At 40.0% G+C, this 21577-nt stretch overlaps 1 protein-coding gene across 1 annotated transcript in view; it reads left to right on the forward strand.

The window, feature by feature from the left end:
* Positions 1-21577, forward strand: part of ASIC5 (acid sensing ion channel subunit family member 5) — a 59996-nt gene that overhangs the window by 25231 nt on the left and 13188 nt on the right. The window contains exons 4-8 of the mRNA XM_086346994.1: positions 130-255; positions 3044-3193; positions 6100-6247; positions 8912-8968; positions 11002-11170. Of these exons, the coding sequence (XP_086203120.1) occupies positions 130-255; positions 3044-3193; positions 6100-6247; positions 8912-8968; positions 11002-11170 (650 nt within the window). The remainder of the gene's footprint in view (positions 1-129; positions 256-3043; positions 3194-6099; positions 6248-8911; positions 8969-11001; positions 11171-21577) is intronic.

The following is a 21577-nucleotide window of genomic DNA, read 5'->3' on the forward strand; positions in this document are numbered from 1 at the left end:
TTCTTCCTGCTGTTTTTGCCTTCTCACTCAGCAGTATGATTAAGAAAAGAAAGTTATAGGCATTTAAACTTTGAAAGGACCAAAATACTCACCTGATTGTGTTTTCTTTGGTTTATTTTCATATTGGAGGATTTTGCACATGTCTTCACTGAATATGGAAACTGTTTTACCTTTAATCATGGTGAAAATATCCAAGCGAAGGAAAAAGTGAGTGTTTCTGGAAGAGGCTTACACTTGCTCTTCAATGTCAATCAGGTATTGAATTTCTTTAAACTTCACCAAGGTTTAAGGTAAAGAAGAATGCACAGGAGTTTCAGGACCCTGTGCCCTGTTAAATCGTTCCTACATGTCTTTTTGTTTGTTTGTTTGTTTAATTAATTTAGTCAAGACTCCCATGATGAAAATACAGACTTGGAGATTGAAAAGGTACAGTTTAGAGGAATAACCTGGACTTTTTTAGCTGTATTACTTACTGTCATTTTTATGACGCTGGAAATGTTCATGTCACAAAACAAGGAAACTAAAGATTTCTAAATCTCAATGTGTATAGTAATTTAAGAAGACCCATGTATTTTTAATGTTCAGATGATGTTTAGATTTTCACGAAAATAGGCAATATGTTTTAGAAAGAAGCCATACAGAGATATTTGACAAACCATAGAAATCTATAGTCTGATAAAGTGATGAAAAATATTGCTTTGCAAAAATATTGTATCAGTGGGCTTTGCCTAAGCCAGTTTTGTAAATCTGTAATTGGTGTAAGTAGATTCTAAGTGTTTAGACCTAGGTGGCAGCTGTCCAGGCTCCTTAGAAATTCAGAGGTGTTCCTTCAAGACTACCTGGTGTAACTCTCACCCAAGGCTGATCCTCACCCTCTATCTTGCACAAGCATTTGTAGTGTTACACACTTAGAAGTATTCCATTGTTATGATTTTGTAAGTGAAGATTTGAAATGCTATTGAATGAAGTATTCAGAATCACACAATTAATGGTAGAGGTGAGAAATAAAAGTAGCATCCCTGAATTTCACCAAACTACTCCCCAATCCAAATGAACAAGGCAATTGATTACTTTCCAGGAATTTCTGCTAAGCCACACTTCATAGTTTCCCCTGTATTCCATTCAAGAGTCCACAGCACTGCACATTGAGATATACACAGCCAGGATTGTATATCTAGTCCATTGATATTTTCAAGTTATTTAAATATAAGCCATATGTTCGCTTCAAATATTATATAATAACTTCTACAAGCTAGAATTTCCCCCAGTGTTTTTAGGGTGCAATTAAAATCTGCAAATTCAGTGCAAAGTTCAATAAGTAAATAGAGCTGAGATATTTCTCCAGACTAGCAGTTAAGTGTTCCTTAGAGAGTTACAGTGGGGCTAGGAGAAATAGGGTCCTGAGTATCAAACGCAAGTTTATTGTTGTTATATGTGCAGTTAACTTGTTCACAAGAAAAATCATCCTAGTCCCTCATCAAGGCCACCCCTTCCCCTTATAGCTTGAAATTATAACTAATAAAGTCACCAGAAGTTTGATCTTAAATTTCTTTTGCCCCTCTGACAAACCGGCTGCTTTGGGTCCTGCCTTTTGGAAGTCGAACTGCATCTGGTGCTCATGTCTGCACTGGTGGGGTTCCTTTCAGCTGTGCTCGCTGCTGTGGGTTGGTGAAACAGGCTCACTGTGACCCCTCCTTGGGAGTGTGCTCTTCCTGCCTCAGAGTTACAGGAATAAACACAGTTCAGTCGCTCAGTCGTGTCTGACTCTGCAACCCCATGAATCGCAGCACACAGGCCTCCCTGTCCATCACCAACTCCCGGAGTTCACTCAGACTCACGTCCATCGAATCAGTGATGCCATCCAGCCATCTCATCCTCTGTCGTCCCCTTCTCCTCTTGCCCCCAATCCCTCCCAGCATCAGAGTCTTTTCCAATGAGTCAACTCTTCGCATGAGGTGGCCAAAGGACTGGAGTTTCAGCTTTAGCATCATTCCTTCCAAAGAAATCCCAGGGCTGATCTGCTTCAGAATGGACTGGTTGGATCTCCTTGCAGTCCAAGGGACTCTCAAGAATCTTCTCCAACACCACAGTTCAAAAGCATCAATTCTTCGGTGCTCAGCTTTCTTCACGGTCCAACTCTCACATCCATACATGACCACAGGAAAAACCATAGCCTTGACTAGACGGACATTTGTTGGCAAAGTAATGTCTCTGCTTTTGAATATGCTATCTAGGTTGGTCATAACTTTCCTTCCAAGGAGTAAGCATCTTTTAACAGCATGCCTCCAAAAGCCCTTTCTGATCCTGATCATGAAGAACTACTGGCTTCTTAGGGAAAAAAAGAGAAACAATAAATCAGAAATTTGGTTTTATGATGATATATGAAAACCAACCAAGAAACCTAACCAATAAAGCAAAGCTTGAGTTCCTGAAATGTATGCTTTTATGTAATGAACAATTACATATATATATATATATATATTTGTTTTCTTGTAAAAAACTCTTTATCTGACATAAGATTTACAGGAGAAAAGCACTAGTGCTAAAGAAGTAGTATAAGTCTTCACTTTTAGGAGAAAATAAATTTGAATTTTAAGTCAGGTCGAATATTTTAATTGCAAAGAGAAGCAGAGGGCCAAAGGATTTTCTGAGACAAATAAGTAAAGAGAACAGCCAAAGAGAAAGAAACTAAAGAGGCAGGTGAGGAGAGGGCCAGGGGAACCAGGTGGCTGACAGTCAGGATACGATAAGTTCTGTATTTCTATTCAAATTGCCTCAGGCAAGAGGTGGCCTGGAGAAAACGGCCAAGGCCTTGATGTGCAGTTTAACCGTGAAAAGTAGGTCTTTAGGTGTTTAATTTTCACGGCTTTTATATAAAAGGAGCTCTCATATTGACATGAAGTATTTGATTTTTAAGTTATTCAAATGCTATCATGAGATGATAAAAATCAGTCTTGAACTCTGCACAAAATTCTGCACGAACTCATCTTGTGCATAATTGACATCAATTTGTAATCTGGGAAGAAATACTTGTTTGTTTCAGGAGGAATTTACTGATGACCCAACCCTTGGCTTTGTCGACGCTGGGATCACCTTTGTTATCCATTCACCCATGAAGGTGCCGCAGTTTGATGGTTTGGGCTTGTCCTCACCAGTGGGAATGCATACACGGGTGACCATCCGCCAGGTGAAGGTAAATATCAAATAAAGACGTACATATAATCACAAAATTCAGAATCTGAGGGATCTCTGACCCCCAGCTAATCAGAGGAATGCAAAGCTTGGCACATCAAGAAGCAGTGCCGGTGTCTGCCTTTCCTTCTTCCTGATAAATAGAGGCTGTGTCCATCAGTGGGGTAATGATCCCATAAATACATAATAACACATTTCATTAGAAACTCTTTTCTCTCCTGCATTTCAAACATCGCCAGAAATTCAACAGTTTCAGTTCAGATACTTTTCCATTACTGGGAGCCTCAAAAACAGCAAATTCACAGATACAGTTTAAGTGAGGGCTGGGAAGCCCAGCAAACCCAAGTCAACTTTGAATTTTATTTGAGTTGAAAATGGACATTAAAAAGGAAGCCCATGTGGCTGAACTGTACTTTTTCTCAACAGGACTTTCTAGGAAGGAAAAAGTCAATGGGCAGAGCAGGTCTTAGAATCCCAGTGTCTAACAGGTTTCCACTTTCCAGCCCCTTGCTCTGTAATTTTCTGGGTTAACTTCCTGAATTTCCATCTCCTCTCTGCACACTGAGGGCCAAGGGCTAGTGTTTCCTTTCACAGTTACTCTGTTGTTGTTCAGTCACTCAGCTGTGTCTGACTCTTTGTGACCCCATGGACTGCAGCATTCCAGGCTGTCCTTCACCGTCTCCCAGAGCTTGGTCAAACTCATGTCCATTGAGTTGGTGATGCCATCAAACCATCTCAGCCTCTAACACCATCCAACCATCTTCTTCTGCCCTCAATCTTTTCCAGCAGCAGGGTCTTTTCCAGTGAGTCGGCTCTTCGCATCAGGTGGCCAAATCACAGTTACTTTGAGGTTTAAGTGAAATAATATAAAGAAAACATTACCATATTGCCTGGCCAGGCTTCAGCAATATGTGAACCATGAACTTCCTGATGTTCAAGCTGGTTTTAGAAAAGGCAGAGGAACCAGAGATCAAATTGCCAACATCTGCTGTATCATGGAAAAAGCAAGAGAGTTCCAGAAAAGCATCTATTTCTGCTTTATTGACTATGCCAAAGCCTTTGACTGTGTGGATCACAATAAACTCTGGAAAATTCTGAAAGAGATGGGAATACCAGACCACCTGACCTGCCTCTTGAGAAATTTGTATGCAGGTCAGGAAGCAACAGTTAGAACTGGACATGGAACAACAGACTGGTTCCAAATAGGAAAAGGAGTACGGCAAGGCTGTATATTGTCACCCTGTTTATTTAACTTCTTTGCAGAGTACATCATGAGAAACGCTGGACTGGAAGAAACACAAGCTGGAATCAAGATTGCCAGGAGAAATATCAATAACCTCAGATATGCAGATGACACCACCCTTATGGCAGAAAGTGAAGAGGAACTGAAAAGCCTCTTGATGAAAGTGAAAGAGGAGAGTGAAAAAGTGGGCTTAAAGCTCAACATTCAGAAAGCGAAGATCATGGCATCCGGTCCCATTACTTCATGGGAAATAAATGGGGAAATAGTGGAAACAGTGTCAGACTTTATTTTTCTGGGCTCCAAAATCACTGCAGATGGTGACTGCAGCCATGAAATTAAAAGACACTTGCTCCTTGGAAGGAAAGTTATGAACAACCTAGATAGCATATTCAAAAGCAGAGACATTACTTTGCCAACAAAGGTCCGTCTAGTCAAGGCTATGGTTTTTCCTGTGGTCATGTATGGATGTGAGAGTTGGACTGTGAAGAAAGCTGAGCGCCAAAGAATTGATGCTTTTGAACTGTGGTGTTGGAGAAGACTCTTGAGAGTCCCTTGGACTGCAAGGAGATCCAACCAGTCCATTCTGAAGGAGATCAGCCCTGGGATTTCTTGGGAAGGAATGATGCTAAAGCTGAAACTCCAGTCCTTTGGCCACCTCATGCGAAGAGTTGACTCATTGGAAAAGACTCTGATGCTGGGAGGGATTGGGGGCAAGAGGAGAAGGGGACAACAGAGGATGAGATGGCTGGATGGCATCACTGAGTCGATGGACGTGAGTCTGAGTGAACTCCGGGAGTTGGTGATGGACAGGGAGGCCTGGCCTGCTACGATTCATGGGGTCGCAAAGAGTCGGACACGACTGAGCGACTAATCTGATCTGATCTGAAAGGATCTTTGGTGGGGCTAAACCACCACCAAAGGATCTTTTCTTAATTGAAGTTTAGCTGATTTACAATGTTGTGCTAATTTCTTCTGTACAATAAAGTGATTCAGTTATACATATCTATCTATATATACATTATTTTTACATTCTTTTCCATTATGATCTATCATGGGATATTGAATATAGTTCTGTGTTATGCAGTGGGACCTTGTTGTGTATCCATTCTATATATATACTAGTTTGCATCTGCTAATCCCAAACTCTCAGCCCATTTTCTCCCAACCTTGGCAACCATAAGTCTAGTCTCATGTTTTGATTCTGTTTTAAAGCATCTTTTTGTGTGTATAATTTTGGTTGCCGTTTTGTGAGTGGGTTGATGAATATGCTAAAATATATCAATAAATTTTTTTTCCTTGTAGGAGTTCAGTTTTAGAGCACTTTGTCTGATTTTATTGATTCACTACAGGTACAGGCATCACTGACTCAACTGACATGAGTTTGAGCAGACTCCAGGAGATGGTGAAGGACAGGGAAGCTTGTCATACTGCACTTCACGGGGTCGCAAAGAGTCAGACCCGACTGAACAACTGAACAACACAGAGCATTTAGGGCGGATACTAAAGGGCAAACAGTAGACTTAACTTCAGGGGTTTTCAGGTTAATAGAGTAGGCATAGTGGACAAATGTAGTCAACTAAAGAATATCAAAGGCTTGAGAGAAAAGGAAAGGGATATATTGAGTCAGACAGATCTCCTGACCCGGGTGTTTATTTTGTCTTAAGACAGTCCATCAGGAATACCCTTGGGGAGAATGCAATCCCCACATGAAACTGCAGAACTTCAGGACCTATAGCACCTCGGGCTGCTTGCAGGAATGCAAAGCTTGGCACATCAAGAAGCAGTGCGGATGTCTGCCTTTCCTTCTTCCTGGTAAATAGAGGCTGTGTCCTGTTCTGTAACTCTTTACTTAATCTGAAACATGGAAATAAATGTATCAGAAAGCTGTTTCACATTCTTAAGTAATACTATGCTGGAAAACCATCCACCTGACAAATAAACCTCCTAGCAGGGATATCTGGAAAAGAAAAGAGCCTTGTGTTGTCTGAGCCGGTCCCCAAATCTGATTTCAACATTTTCAATTGGGTGCTCTTAAGCTGCTCATCAAGATTTTTCTCCGTTTGAAAGAAACAGTAGATCTTCTTACCAATGCTGAATATTTCCTTGTTGAGACCTTTTTGTTGTTGTTAGAAAGACTCTGTAGTCTCCCTTTGCATCCAGTCTGAATGCTTTCAGAGCCACGGATGTCTGAGCCGAGCCCTGGACAGGGCATTGGAGCAGGGTGGATGGAGCTGGCCTCGCACTTAAGTTCTGCAGCTCCTGGAAAGTAAGGAGCAGCAGGATGTATCCAACCTGCATGGCCTGACAAGTTATAACATGGAGAGTGAGGATGCAGGTGGTCTCAAAACTGCTTGACACAGAACTCACTCCATGTAACAGCCAGATATTTCTATTCAGATTTCCTTCACCCTATTCTCCAGTGTATTTATGAAGAAGTGTAGAGTGATTTAAGCAGTGAACCAGTCTGGTCCTACAAGTTTACCAGTTCCCCATGAGATGGCCCATCACACACCACACACACACACACACACACACACAAACACTCACACACACCACACACACACTCACACATGAACATGCTAATACTGCCCCTATAACAGGGGTTGCAACTCGGCAAACGGCTTCTCAGAAATTTTGAGAATCATCACTTCCTTCTTTCCAGAATTTTTATTTTTGGTCTTGTGGCTCCTCCAAAACTGGCATTCTATAAAACTGCTAATTCTGGCTCTGATTCTCATTCCTAATTACAGAAAATTCCAAAGTTACAGGAAAGGGTCTAAATTGATATATGAAAAATAATGTTACAGTTTTAAAATGTATCATTTCTGACAGAACAAAAGAAAGATGAAATAACTAATAAGAATCAGACACTAGGCAAAACGAAACGTAAAACACAAAGCATGACATGTGCACAAACTTTGGGGTGCTTGCAGAAATGTAGCTTATTTGATTTGATCCTTAGTTATCCCTCTAAGTCTGCTTACAGATGAGGAACGAGATTTATACACATTAAATGAACTAGCTGAAGAACTCCCAGTAGCAAATTGTAGAGGCAATTCTAAAAATCAGCCTTTCAGATGTGGGTCATTTCCAAAATTGCATCGTTCTTGATGTGTATATGTCCCGTTGCTTCAGTCCTGTCTGACTCTTTGCGAGCCTGTGGACTGTAGCCTGCCAGGGTCCTCTGTCCATGAGATTCTCCAGGCAAGAATACTGGAGTGGGTTGCTGTGCCCTCCTCCAGGGGATCTTCCCCACCCAGGGATTGAACCTGCATCTCCTGCATTGCAGGCAGACTCTTTACCACTGAGCCACCTGGGAGTTTAAACTCACTTTTACATTTATCATCTCATTTTTTTCTACGGTGATTGTAAGGTGCGCAAATCACCATTTTACACATGAAGAAACCAAGTTTCAGAAAGTGGCTTGCTTAAGCATTACCTCTTGGTAATGAGAGAAATATCATTCAAGAAGTAAGCCACAGTGTGGTAAGAGAAACTTCTTATAGACTCAGTGTTCAAAGTAGACTTTTCTTTTTTATTTTCACTTCTTCACAAAGCACACTTCCCCCTTGTCAGCTGAACTTCACCACAGACTGTAAGTGATGTTCTCTGTTGTTTGTTTTCAGGACCATTGAATAAACATTGAGCTTACCCCAGAGATGCATGGGTTATAGCAAGAGACAAGTGCTGCATTAAAGTGAAAAAACTGAAGTTTTAGAATCAGCCTGGGATGAAACCCAGTTCTGATTGAGATTGATTCTTTCCCAAGGTTCACAGCAGGTGCTCCACAGAGTGCTACTTCCCTGCCCCATCCTACCACTAGACAGGCAGCCCCACCAGGTGCGTGGGTTTATGTATATTTAAATCAATGGATATAGGGAGCTGGACAGAAGGTGAAGAGATAAGTCTAAGCCCCCTACCTGCTTAGGCAAGCCACTTTCTGAAACTTGGTTTCTTCATTTGTAAAATGATGATTTGCACATCTTACAATTACTGTAGAAAAAAATGAGATGATAAATGTAAAAGCGAGTTTAAATTCCAAAGATATGAACAGTTGAAAATTATTATTCCTACTTTCAGTTCAGTTCAGTCTCTCAGTCACGTCCAGCTCTTTGTAACCCCATGGACTGCAGCACACCAGGCTTCCCTGCCCTTCACCAACTCCTGGAACTTGCTCAAACTCATGTCCATAAAGTCAGTGATGCCATCCAACCATCTCATCCTCTGTCATCCCCTTCTCCTCCTGCCTTCAATCTTTTCTAGCATCAGAGTCTTAAGATTTTAAGTGATATGGACAAATGGAAAGAAACATGGAGGAAACAAAAACATTATTTTCTTCTTCCCAGTGTACATTTTCATTGGGTATTGTATTTTCATACTAGCTTTTGCAAAATGATAGTTGGAGAGTGTTTTTGTCATTATTTCACTCATTTCATAAAATGTAAAGTCTCTATATTTACCCTTTTTATTTTTAAGGAAATGGGATAGAGTGTGACCTACAAAAGTTTTACAACTGTGTGTCTCCTATACTTGGTAAGTGGCTTAATTTATTTCTTTATTTTCAAGATTTATATGAAAGCTGCTCAGAATCATACAAGACTCTAAATCATACTATAGATAGTTCAGAAATGAAAAAAAAAAAGAGACTATAAGAGGTAGGTTTTCAATGTTCTTAAATTTAATAACAATAGCTTACACAGTAAAACACAATGAAAAGCCTTTCTTATTTCAAAATACATCTGAATCAAAGATATGCACTATCAAAGTAAGAGAGCTGTTGTTTTTACTTCTAATTTTTTTCAACTGTAAACATTTTTATAATGAAAGTAGCTTTGTTGGGTTTTCTTCTTACATACATAAATCACGCTTGTTGTGATTAGTTCAAACATTACAGAATAGGAAAGAATCACTTGAAAATCAATAGCAATAGCATCACTTTGAAAATTACTGTCACAATTTAGGTGACCATTCTTTTCCTCATTCATTTCACTATATGTAACTTATACAGAAGTGTGTATGGATAGTTTTTACATAAATGGAATCACAACATACATGGCACACATACTGGGGACAGCTTCCTCTTAAACAGCATTTTTCACTTATGTATCTCTCACCTTAACTCTCAACCAATGTTAACACTCCAGCACATTCTACCATAATTTTCTCCACAAATATAGTTTTCTATTTATGATTTTAAGTCATTGGTTATTTTATTAAAATGGAATCATACTATATACCCTTCTATGAAACTCGCTTATCTAACCTGTTGCAGAAATATCTCCAGGACAGCAGGACAAGATTTCAGAGACTCCTTTTAATGGCTGTAAAATATTTCATGGAATGGGCATGGGTACAAATGATCTGATATTTTTAAACAGCTTTACAAGCTGAATATGCAGAAGTCACATTACTAAGTGAGGAGTTAAAGTTACATTGTCAAATTTCTTGTCATTTCCTATCCCTGAAAAAGGATGAATGTGAAGTTTGGGGAAACATTATGCATGTAGTTACTTCTTGGGGGAGTTTTATGGGAAAATGGGATCAGAGGAGTGCATGTGTGTGTGTGTGTGTGCATGTATGTGTCTGTGCATGTATATGTGTGTGCGTGTGTGTGTGTGTAGGGAAAACATGGAGGTTATTGCCAGTCATCTTTCAGAACCAGGGGATGCCTACAAAAGTCATGCTCAGAGGAGTATCAATAGGAGAATCTAGAAAACAAGCCCAAAGTTGGTCCTTATTCAAGGTCTTGGTGAACAAAGGATTCACAGGAAAGAGTTTCACTAACAAAACCACAAGGAAAACAAGAACTGGAACATTTGCTGAAAGCAAAGAACAGTGAGATGGGCCCTGGCACTGGTCCAAAAGTGCCTGTGGGCAAACACCACTCCCTTCCCGACACACTCACATGGGTGGTGTGGTTGCTGAGGAGAAGCCAGAGGACAGGGAACTGAGTGAGAAAGTCATGGCATCCCCAGACCCGAGGACCTCAGCAGCCCACAGCACGATGTGCACCATCTTTATTGAGACAAGCCCAAGAGTACATTTCGTTTAAACCTGTGTCACTCACTTTCAAGATGATGTTTCTAAGTTCCTCTCAAGGTGACGTAAGGTCACAAAAACTTTCCATCTTTTATCCAAATGTCTAATTTCTTGTGAAAATAAGCCCCGAGACTTTCTGGTAAGAAATTCTTACTTCTAACAAAGATATGAATCCAGTGACACCATGAATCCAAGGTTAAACCCTATGATTGTCTTCTTTGCTGTATTTATACTAAAATGTAAACAGAATATAAATACCACTTCTTAAAGAAGCAGTGATTGAACTTGTTAACCACTGTTTTAAACATAGGAGTTTCCCTAAAGGCTCTGACTGTATAGAATCCGCCTTCAAGCAGGAGATGTGGATTCATTCCCTGGGTCAGAAATATCCCCTTCAGAAGGAAATGGCAACCCACCCCAGTATTCTTGCACAGCGAAAGTGAAATGATAAAATTTTTAAAAGCTCTGTCCTCCCCACTGTGAAATAATCTTTTTCTCCAAATATCCTATCCTAATTTTCATTTCAGACCACATTGAAATTAAGGGATTGTGTACAGTGGGAACACACAATTCCAGCTGCCCTGTACCTTGTGAAGAAACAGAATACCCTGCGTTCATTTCTTATTCTACTTTTCCAAGCCAAAAAGCTTTGAAGTATCTTTCCAAGAAGTTGAATCAAAGCCAGCAATATATCAGGTATTTGTTTCAGCTTTGTACATTATTTCTAATTAACATACATATTTTCTTTACTTTCAAAGACTCCAGGAATAAAATTCTGATCAATCACAGAAAGCAAGGGCTGACAGCAGTGAATCATCAATGAAAGCCTAGAATTTTAAAGGTAGAAAAGAGCTTGTCTTTCAATCCCTTAACTTAATTAAGTGAAAAGTGAAATAAGGACTGAATAATTTGCTTATGATCTTACATTTTTGGCCCAACTGGGGAATAATGCTAACATGACTGAAAACATGAAAATCCCTTACTTGTACATTATAAGGGCTTCCCTGGCAGCTTAGCTGGTAAAGAATCTGCCTGCAATGCAGGAGACCCCAGTTCAATTCCTAGGTAGGGAAGTTCCCCTGGAGAAGCAATAGGCTACCCAGTCCAGTATTCTTGGGCTTCCCTGGTAGCTCAGATGGTAAAGAATCCACCTGCAATGCAGGAGACCTGGGTTCTATCCCTGGGCTGGGAAGATTCCCTGGAGAAGGGAACAGCTACTCACTCCAGTATTCTTGCTTGGAGAATATCCATGGACAGAGGAGCCTGGCGGGCTATAGTCCACGGGGTCATAAAGAGTCGGATACGACTAAGCAGCTAAGCACAACCACATATATTATAACGTTTGGGTGTACTAATAACTGTATTAATTAAAGGGAATACAAATTATTCTCATTTTACAGAGGAGGGGAGTAAAGTTACTGCATTTCAAATGAACTGTCCTGTGAAGGTCCTTATTGGCACTCAGGGAATTTATGCCCCAAACCTATAACTCTGGTCTCTGTATATTTTCCACAGAGACACATCACTACAATTTTGATGAACTAAAGATTGTATTAGGTCTCCTGCTATATCACTCTCCTATCAGAAATAACAAATCAAACTTCTTAAAAAATATTTTAAAAATCAGGCAGCATCATAACATTTATCTTTGTATTTTATTCATATTTTTAAGCTGAGGACCTAAAATAGCAATATAGTACATTTGGTGTTTGTACTTAAGTCTATTATAATAAAATATATTAACTAATTAAAAGTGGATTTACTTTTGCCCAGCCAAGTATCTGACTTTGAAAGCATATTTCAGGTTTTAAGCTGGTATGTATTTTAATGAAACAAACAAAAAAGCATTCTCCCAGTATAAATTCCTAGACAATAAAATGATCTTTCAAATCAGGAAGAAAAAGTCTTTTCATTAAGATGGGGTTGATAGGGTAGCACTTTAAAAACTTGGATAAAAAGATAGAAAGCTAGAAAATTTGCAGCTGTATCTTTGTCAGCACTTCTGTCTCTAGTATAGATGCCTCTATTTCATTTTAATATGGAAAACTGGTGTATTTATAATATTATTCCTATTATACTTAGCTGTGCCTGAGAAGAGCAGTTCATGTGATTTTTTGGCTGGAAAAAAATCTCCTGGGCTCACTGTTTATCATGCAGAGGATATATACTTTATTTTAGAGACATATTGGTGAAGTCAGAAAAGAAACTCATTGTTATATAAAATGACTTTAGAAAACATTGTTGTTTTTTCTCCTAAAATTTATATTATTGTAAGTAGCTACCCATTAACCTCATCCTATAACTGACACATGGGGACTTGCAGGCTTGTGACTAGCAGAGGCCAGTGCCGGGAGGGCTAAGGTGAATGGCTAAACAAACACAGCTGGACTCAGGGCTGTCCAAATCCTAGACAGAGCCAGGGGTTAGAAATCACACATATAATTAAAAATTTGCTTTGTGCACAAATTTTAAGATCAAAGAGATCAAAAATTGAAGAGTGATTAATCAGAAAACATGAAGAGTTTGTTGCTGTTGTTTAGTTGCTAAGTGGTGTCTGATTCTTTCGCAACCCCATGAACTGTAGCCCACCAGCCTCCTTTGTTTATGGGATTTTCCAGGCAAGAAAACTGGAGTGAGTTGTCATTTCCTTCTCCAGGAGATCTTCCCCACCCAGGGATCGAACCTGCATCTCCTGCATTGGCAGGTGGATTCTTTACCACTGAGCCACCAGGAAAGACCATACAGTTTGTTAGGAAAGCAGATATAAAAGCTTAGCATCAGTAGGACTTAAAGCACTCTTAATTTAATCACGAAGTGTGATGGCAGTGGCACAAACCAGCCCCAGACTATGACCAGTCTGAAGCCCCAAGTGGCAGTTGCTGGGTCCCATCAAGAAGGAGGTTAGAAGATTAGCCTGATTGAAGCAGGCCCCATGGAAGTGAATTGTGGCTGAATTTAGGCCAATTTCATTAGCAAAGTAATTTTTTGTGTGTTTAATTGAACGAATTTTCAAGTGAAATTTGTATAAAATGATTTGGTTTATAAAAAAAAGTATTCCCTTTAATTAATCCAGCACTAAAACTTAAGCATGTGGAAGCATTTTTTAGTGTTTTATAAATGCAATAAACACTATTTTTTCTTTGATCTTCTTACCCTCATTAAAATCCAGATTTTATTTTATAATTGTATCTCTTGACATAAATATTCTTGGATCTAAATTCTGAAAAATTTTCCTATCACCATGAAATGTAGATTCAACAAGACCCAAATTACCAGCAAGTCACTCACTTTGGAGGAGCTGAGTAAACCTTGCGATATTTTTATAGGCGTTGAATTTATCTTCTCCCCAAAACACAAATAGATAATTCTGGAAAATGACTCTAAGTTTGTGCTTGGGAAATTAAACAGTATTATCAGTTTACATGCAAATTTGGATCACAAAAAGATTGCAATATTGCTAAAATTTCTCAACTTCCAAAACAACCTTATTATTTCCTTCACTTTGGCTGCTGTTTTATTATTTGCAAATATTATGATACCCCTTGCTTAGCTACTTAAACACAGTACATTCCCCTGTTACCCAGGGTTAAACCAATAGAAATTAAGTAAACATATTAATGATATATTTTGAATTAATTCTATTTGGGAATATTGATTTCTAAATGGTAAACAATAAAGAGAGTGATTTACAACCGTGCCTCTCAGATATTAAAGATACCACATAATTCCAGGAATCATTGCTAATAAAACCTATTCTTTTTTACTTTTTATTTTATACTGGATTATAGTTGATTAATAATGTTGTGTTAGTTTCAGATGTACAGCTGTTCCAGTTACACATATACATATATCTCTTCTTTTCCAAAATCTTTTCCCATTTACATATTATATTACATAATAGGATCTTTCTTAATGAAACTATTGTTGCATATGAAAACCATCAGGTAGTTGATTTTTACCTCAGTTTAAAAGACAGAGAGGTTAAATATTTATAAATTTATTCATTCGTTGTTTTCTTCTTTGATTTGTTCCCTTATTTGTCCATTTCACAAATTGGAAATGAGTGCCTTTTGTGTGTCAGTGTTTCAGAGTGCTCTAAAAACTAGAGATACTTCTGTGCGTAAAAGATAAACCCCTGCCATGCTGCATGCGTGCCCTGTGGAGTGAAGATGGACAATAATATATGGGGCAACCAGCCGTGGTGCTCAGTGCCTGGGAGGGGAAGGGACAGAAAAGAAGGAGTCAGAGTCGGGGAGGGCTGGTCTCAGCATGAAGGACTGAGATCAATAAGACTGTCCTGGCAGGGTGACAGCTGAGCAAAGACCCGGTGCTTCTCAAACTTGTCAGTGTCAAGGTCCCTTTACAGTCTTCAGAACCACTGAGGAGTCCAGTGAGTTCTCCTTCATGTGAGATTTAAGTATCAATATTTGCCATATTAGGAAAGTAAGGTGTGACTTCGTAAATTTATTGATTCACTTAAAACAACAATAGTGAATGTGCTATACAGTGACATAAGTAAAAGTTTTTATAAAGATTAACTATTTTCAAAAATGTTTAGGAAGAGGAGTGGTATTGTTTTAGGATGTGGTAGGTTTCTTCAGTGTCTGACAAGAGAAGACAGCTGGATTCTCATTTTTGCATTTAATCTGTCGGGTTATGTTGTTTGGTTGGAGAACATGAAGGAAAGCTTGTATGAAGCACATGTATAGTTCAAAAAGGGAGGCCTATTTTAATAGCCGTAATAGATAATTGTGATATTTTTCTTTGATGATACATCAAAAATCAACAAGACTAGCTTGTTACATGTTAACAGGAGTTTGTGTTTTGTAATTTGCCCAGAGGGACTGAGGTCAACTCTTGACTCAATATTTGATGCAACTGTTGAGATTCATGCTGCCATACAAGCATCAGGAGGGTATGAAAATGTGTATATTGTTCACATAATGACACTTTCTGTGAACGGAAGGGCAGGCTTCCAGGCAGAATTTTTCCTGGTTTGTGACAGAACAAGAAAAGGCAGCTGGCTCTGCCTGGCCTTATGGTTTTGAGGTAGGACTTGGACAAATAATCCAAGATGATGGCCAGGGTCTGTGTGGTTGAACTTTCCTAGATGCCAAAGGGGGAAGACCATGGCTTTCTCATCAGTTTAACTCTTTGAGGACAAGAAAGGGGCAGGGTGGCATTTGAAAGCTGTCATCTATGAAATGTCAAGACATATCAGTGAATTTTTCATATTCAATTCTATTTATATTCACTGAACTTGCACTTTGAATGGGTCTTTTATTTGTGCATGGTTTGGAACATCATTTATTGGGTGTTAGAAAAATTCTTTTAGCTATGCACATTTTCCAAATATCGATCTACTTTATTATATAATACACATTGGAATGTAATAACATTACTTTTCCTATCATGCTGCTGCTGCTGTTAAGTCGCTTCAGTCATGTCTGACTCTGTGCAATCCCAGAGATGGCAGCCCACCAGGCTCTGGCAACCCAGGAGGGGGTTGCCATTTCCTTCTCCAATGCATGAAAGAGAAAAGTGAAAGGGAAGTCGCTCAGTTGTGTCCAACTCAATGACCCCGTGGACTGCAGCTTACCAGGCTCCTCCATATATGAGATTTCCAGGCAAGAGTACTGGAGTGGATTGCCATTGCCTTCTCTGTTTCCTATCATAAAAGTCTTTAAAAATTGAGTTATCAAGCTCATCATAGCAGACATAAATTTTCCAAAATTTTAACTTTAGCATAAAAGTTAAAAGCTTAAAATTTATTATTGACCTCAAGTCTTATCAGTTATTCTCCTTGATGCAACAAGTTCATTTTGTTTATTATTGTGAAAATCTCTGCCAAATTTCACATTCTTAAGAACTATAGTTTGTCAGCCATTCCTTCAAGTGAAAATGATGTTTCATATCAAAAGTGGCTACTGCAGCTTTCTTTAAATAATAATCATAGTGGAAATGTTAGATAACATGTCAGTATTTTATGAAAATAATTTTGACTTTGTGAACTTCCAAAAGAGATAACAAGGACCCCTAGGGGTCTGTGTGGGCTTCCCTGATGGCTCAAGTGGTAAAGAATCCACCTGCAATCCATGAGGTGTGAGTTCCATCCCTGGGTGAGGAAGACCCCCTGGAGGATGGCATGGCAACCTACTCCAGTATTCTGGCCTGGAGACTCCCATGGACAGAGGAGCCTGGCAGGCTACAGTTTATGAGGTTGCAAAGAGTGTGATACTGAGTGACTAAGCAGGCATGCACAGTAGGGGTCTATAACCACACTTTGAAAATTGTTAGCCTTTAAGGTGATAATCAAATCCCTTATGATTATACAGTGGAAGTGAGAGACAGATTTAAGGTACTAGATCTGATAGATAGAGTGCCTGATGAACTATGGACTGAGGTTCATGACATTGTACAGGAGACAGGGATCAAGACCATTCCCATGGGGAAAAAATGCAAAAAAGCAAAATGGCTGTCTGCGGAGGCCTTACAAATAGCTGTGAAAAGAAGAGAAGCAAAAAACAAAGGAGAAAAGGAAAGATATAAGCATCTGAATGCAGAGTTCCAAAGAATAGCAAGGAGAGATCAGAAAGCCTTCCTCAGCGATCAATGCAAAGAAATAGAGGAAAACAATAGAATGGGAAAGACTAGAGATCTCTTCAAGAAAATTAGAGACACCAAGGGAACATTTCATGCAAAGATGGGCTTGATAAAGGACAGAAATGTTATGGACCTGACAGAAGCAGAAGATATTAAGAAGATGTGGCAAGAATACACAGAAGAACTGTACAAAAAAGAACACAACCAAGATAATCACAATGATATGATCACTCACCTAGAGCCAGACATCATGGAATGTGAAGTCAAGTGGGCCTTAGAAAGCATCACTATGAACAAAGCTGGTGGAGGTGATGGAATTCCAGTTGAGCTATTTCAAATCCTGAAAGATGATGCTGTGAAAGTGCTACACTCAATATGCCAGCAAATTTGGAAAACCCGGCAGTGGCCACAGGACTGGAAAAGGTCAATTTTCACTCCAATCCCAAAGAAAGGCAATGCCAAAGAATGCTCAAACTACTGCACAATTGCACTCATCTCACACACTAGTAAAGTAATGCTCAAAATTCTCCAAGTCATTCTTCAGCAATGCGTGAACCGTGAAATTCCAGATGTTCAAGCTGGTTTTAGAAAAGGCAGAGGAACCAGAGATCAAATTGCCAACATCTGTTGGATCATGGAGAAAGCAAAAGAATTCCAGAAAAACATCTACTTCTGCTTTATTGACTATGCCAAAGCCTTTGACTGTGTGGATCACAATCAACTGTGGAAAATTCTGAAAGAGATGGGAATACCAGACCACCTGACCTGCCTCTTGAGAAACCTGTATGCAGGTCAGGAAGCAACAGTTAGAACTGGACATGGAACAACAGACTGGTTCCAAATAGGAAAAGGAGTACATCAAGGTTGTGTATTGTCACCCTGCTTATTTAACATATGCAGAGTACATCGTGAGAAATGCTGGGCTGGAAGAAGCACAAGCTGGAATCAAGATTGCTGGGAGAAATATCATTAACCTCAGATATGCAGATGACACCACCCTTATGGCAGAGTGAAGAGGAACTAAAAAGCCTCTTGTTGAAAGTGAAAGAGGAGACTGAAAAAGTTGGCATAAAGCTCAACATTCAGAAAACTAAGATCATGGCATCTGGTCCCATCACTTCATGGGAAATAGATGGGGAAACAGTGGAAACAGTGTCAGACTTTATTTTGGGGGGCTCCAAAATCACTGCAGATGGTGACTGCAGCCATGAAATTAAAAGACGCTTACTCCTTGGAAGAAAAGTTATGACCAACCTAGATAGCATATTGAAAAGCAGAGATATTACTTTGCCAACAAAGCTCCATCTAGTCAAGGCTATGGTTTTTCCAGGGGTCATGCGAGACCACATGCGAGAGTTGGACTGTGAAGAAAGCTGAGCGCCAAAGAATTGATGCTTTTGAACTGTGGTGTTGGAGAAGATTCTTGAGAGTCCCTTGGACTGCAAGGAGATCCAACCAGTCCATTCTAAAGGAGATCAGCCCTGGGTGTTCTTTGGAAGGAATGATGCTAAAGCTGAAACTCCAGTACTTTGGCCACCTCATGTGAAGAATTGACCCATTGGAGAAGACTCTGATGCTGGGAGGGATTGGGGGCAGGAGGAAAAGGGGACAACAGAGGATGAGATGGCTGGATGCCATCACCAACCCGATGAACATGAGTTTGAGTGAACTCCGGGAGATGATGATGGACAGGGAGGCCTGGCGTGCTGTGATTCATGGGGTCGCAAAGAGTCGGACATGACTGAGCAACTGAACTGAACTGAACTTAAGGTGATATAAGAGCTGGTCTCAATAGTAATGGGGAAAAGGCAAACCTTTCCTTCCCCAGGAAGGAAAACCACATGCCAAGAAAAGTCCTAGACTGACAGCGCACCTTGTATATGGGCAGAATAGCCTGGAAATTGGTGTGGCAAGAGGCAGAGCAGATGATAGCCAAGGATGGGCAAGCATCAGTCACCATGAACAGGTCAGTGGTAGACAGAAATCTCATAACAACATAGAGGGTGAGTCTCTGGTGAGCTCTCAGCAGCAAAGTGATATGATTTACAAGTTGCAAAAGTATTGCCTTTGTTCTTGTGTGAAGAGTGGAGGGTGAGTATCTGTTGAGATGGAGTACACTAAGGTCAGAAGCAGAAGGAGAAATCAGAAAGCGATTGGAAAAATCCAGGTGAGAGATGATGGAGGTTTAGGCAAAGGTGGTCTCAGTGGATGGGTGAGAGGTTGGATTCTGGGTATATTTGAAAGTAAAGCAAATATTTACTGATGGATTAGCTGTGAAGTGTTATTGCATTAAAAATGAAGAAATATATAAAGTTTGACTTGGAATATTTGAAATATCTGTTGACCATCAAGTAGAATACCAAGAGGCAATTTGATGTGTTAGTGAATTTCAAGGTGGTGTCTGGGCTGAAGATGGTAAGTGTACATAAGAGTTATTTCAAAATAGTTATTTAGCCACTCTGGCTTCATATAAAGATTTCCAGAAAACACTGAGAAAAGTCTCTGCCCAAAATACTAATCATGTAAGGTAAATGACTAGGCTAAGGCTAGGCTAAGTCACTTCAGTCGTGTCCGATTCTGTGCGACCCCATAGACGGCAGCCTACCAGGCTCCCCCGTCCCTGGGATTCTCCAGGCAAGAATACTGGAGTGGGTTGCCATTTCCTTCTCCAATGCATGAAAGTGAAAAGTGAAAGTGAAGTCGCTCATTCGTGTCCAACCCTCAGGGACCCCATGGACCGCAGCCTTCCAGGCTCCTCCATCCATGGGATTCTCCAGGCAAGAGTACTGGAGTGGGGTGCCATTGCCTTCTCCGAGGTAAATGACTACCACTTATTAAAAGCACAATATATGCAGGTTCTGCGTCAGTTCTTTGCATATATTATTTAATTGCTTCTTGCCACAGAACTGAAATCCTGACTACAGAAGAAGCAACCAAGACTCGGGAAAAGAAGGTGGTTTCTCCAGGACCACATAAGTCACAAAGAACAGGACCCAGATTTGAATTAAAGTTAGACACACACTCAAGCATTTTTAAATCATATACTCAGTAGATATTTACTTTTAATGTCTTTTCCAGTTTCTTAGGAATGAAGCACAGAAAAGTTATTAGGTCAGGAGAAAAATTATTTTCCCTAAATACCAACATGACATGAATGTGTTCAAAATGTAGCTATAGTGATTAGTACTGAACACAATGTCATGTCTAATTCAATACTAAACAACCTCTGAGACAAAAATAAATACTACCTTTGTCAAATGGGAATTAAATGACCATTTGCCAAACCTTCTGTCTGTGCCTGTGAGGGCTACCGTGTTAGAATAAAGGCTGAGAATAGAATGAGTCAGCTAAGACTGTCACAAAAGGTGGTCAGAACCTCTCCTAATGTGGGGATAGCCCAGGGCATCAGAGGGCAACGTAGTTCAGTTCAGTTCAGTCGCTCAGTCGTGTCCGACAATTTGCGACCCCATGAACTGCAGCACACCAGGCCTCCTTGTCCCTGAGTTCACCCTGAGTTCACCAGCTCCCAGAGTTTACCCAAACTCATGTCCATTGAGTTGGTGATGCCATCCAACCATCTCATCCTCTGTCATCCCCTTCTCCTCCTGCCTTCAATCTTTCCCAGCATCAGGGTCTTTTTAACTCTTCGCATTAACTGGCCAAAGTATTGGAGTTTGAGCTCCAGCATCAGTCCTTCTAATGAACACTCAGGACTGATCTCCTTTAGGATGGACTGGTTGGACTCCTTGCAGTCCTAGGGACTCTCAAGAGTCTTCTCCAATACCACAGTTCAAAAGCATCAGTTCTTCAGTGCTCAGCTTTCTTTATAGTCCAACTCTCACATCCATACAAGATTACTGGAAAAGCCATAGTCTTGATGAGATGGACCTTTCCTGGCAAAGTAATGTCTCTGTTTTTAATATCCTATCTAGGTTGGTCATAACTTTCCTTCCAAGGAGTTAGTGTCTTTTAATTTCCTGGCTGTGGTCACCAGCTGCAGTGATTTTGGAGCCCCCCCAAAATAAAGCCACTGTTTCCACTGCTTCCCGTCTATTTGCCATGAAATGATAGGACCAGATGCCATGATACTAGTTTTCTGAATGTTGATCTTTACGCCAACTTTTCCACTCTCCTCTTTCACTTTCATCAATAGGCTCTTTAGTTCTTCTTCACTTTCTGCCATAAGGGTGGTGTCATCTACATATCTGAGGTTATTGATATTTCTCTCGGCAACTCCAATCTTGATTCCAGCTTGTGCTTCTTCCAGCCCAGCATTTCTCATGATGTACTCTGCATATAAGTTAAATAAGCACAGTGACAATATACAGCCTTGATGTACTCCTTTTCCTATTCGGAAACAGTCTGTTGTTCCATGTCCAGTTGCTTCCTGACCTGCATCCAGATTTATCAAGAGGCAGGTCAGGTGGTCTGGTATTCCCATCTCTTTCAGAATTTTCCACAGTTGATTGTGATCCACACAGTCAAAGGCTTTGGCATAGT

Source organism: Bos grunniens, chromosome 17 (assembly GCF_055505025.1).
Source record: "Bos grunniens cultivar Pamir isolate PY7600 chromosome 17, Bosgru_T2T1.0, whole genome shotgun sequence".
NCBI lineage: Eukaryota > Metazoa > Chordata > Mammalia > Artiodactyla > Bovidae > Bos > Bos grunniens.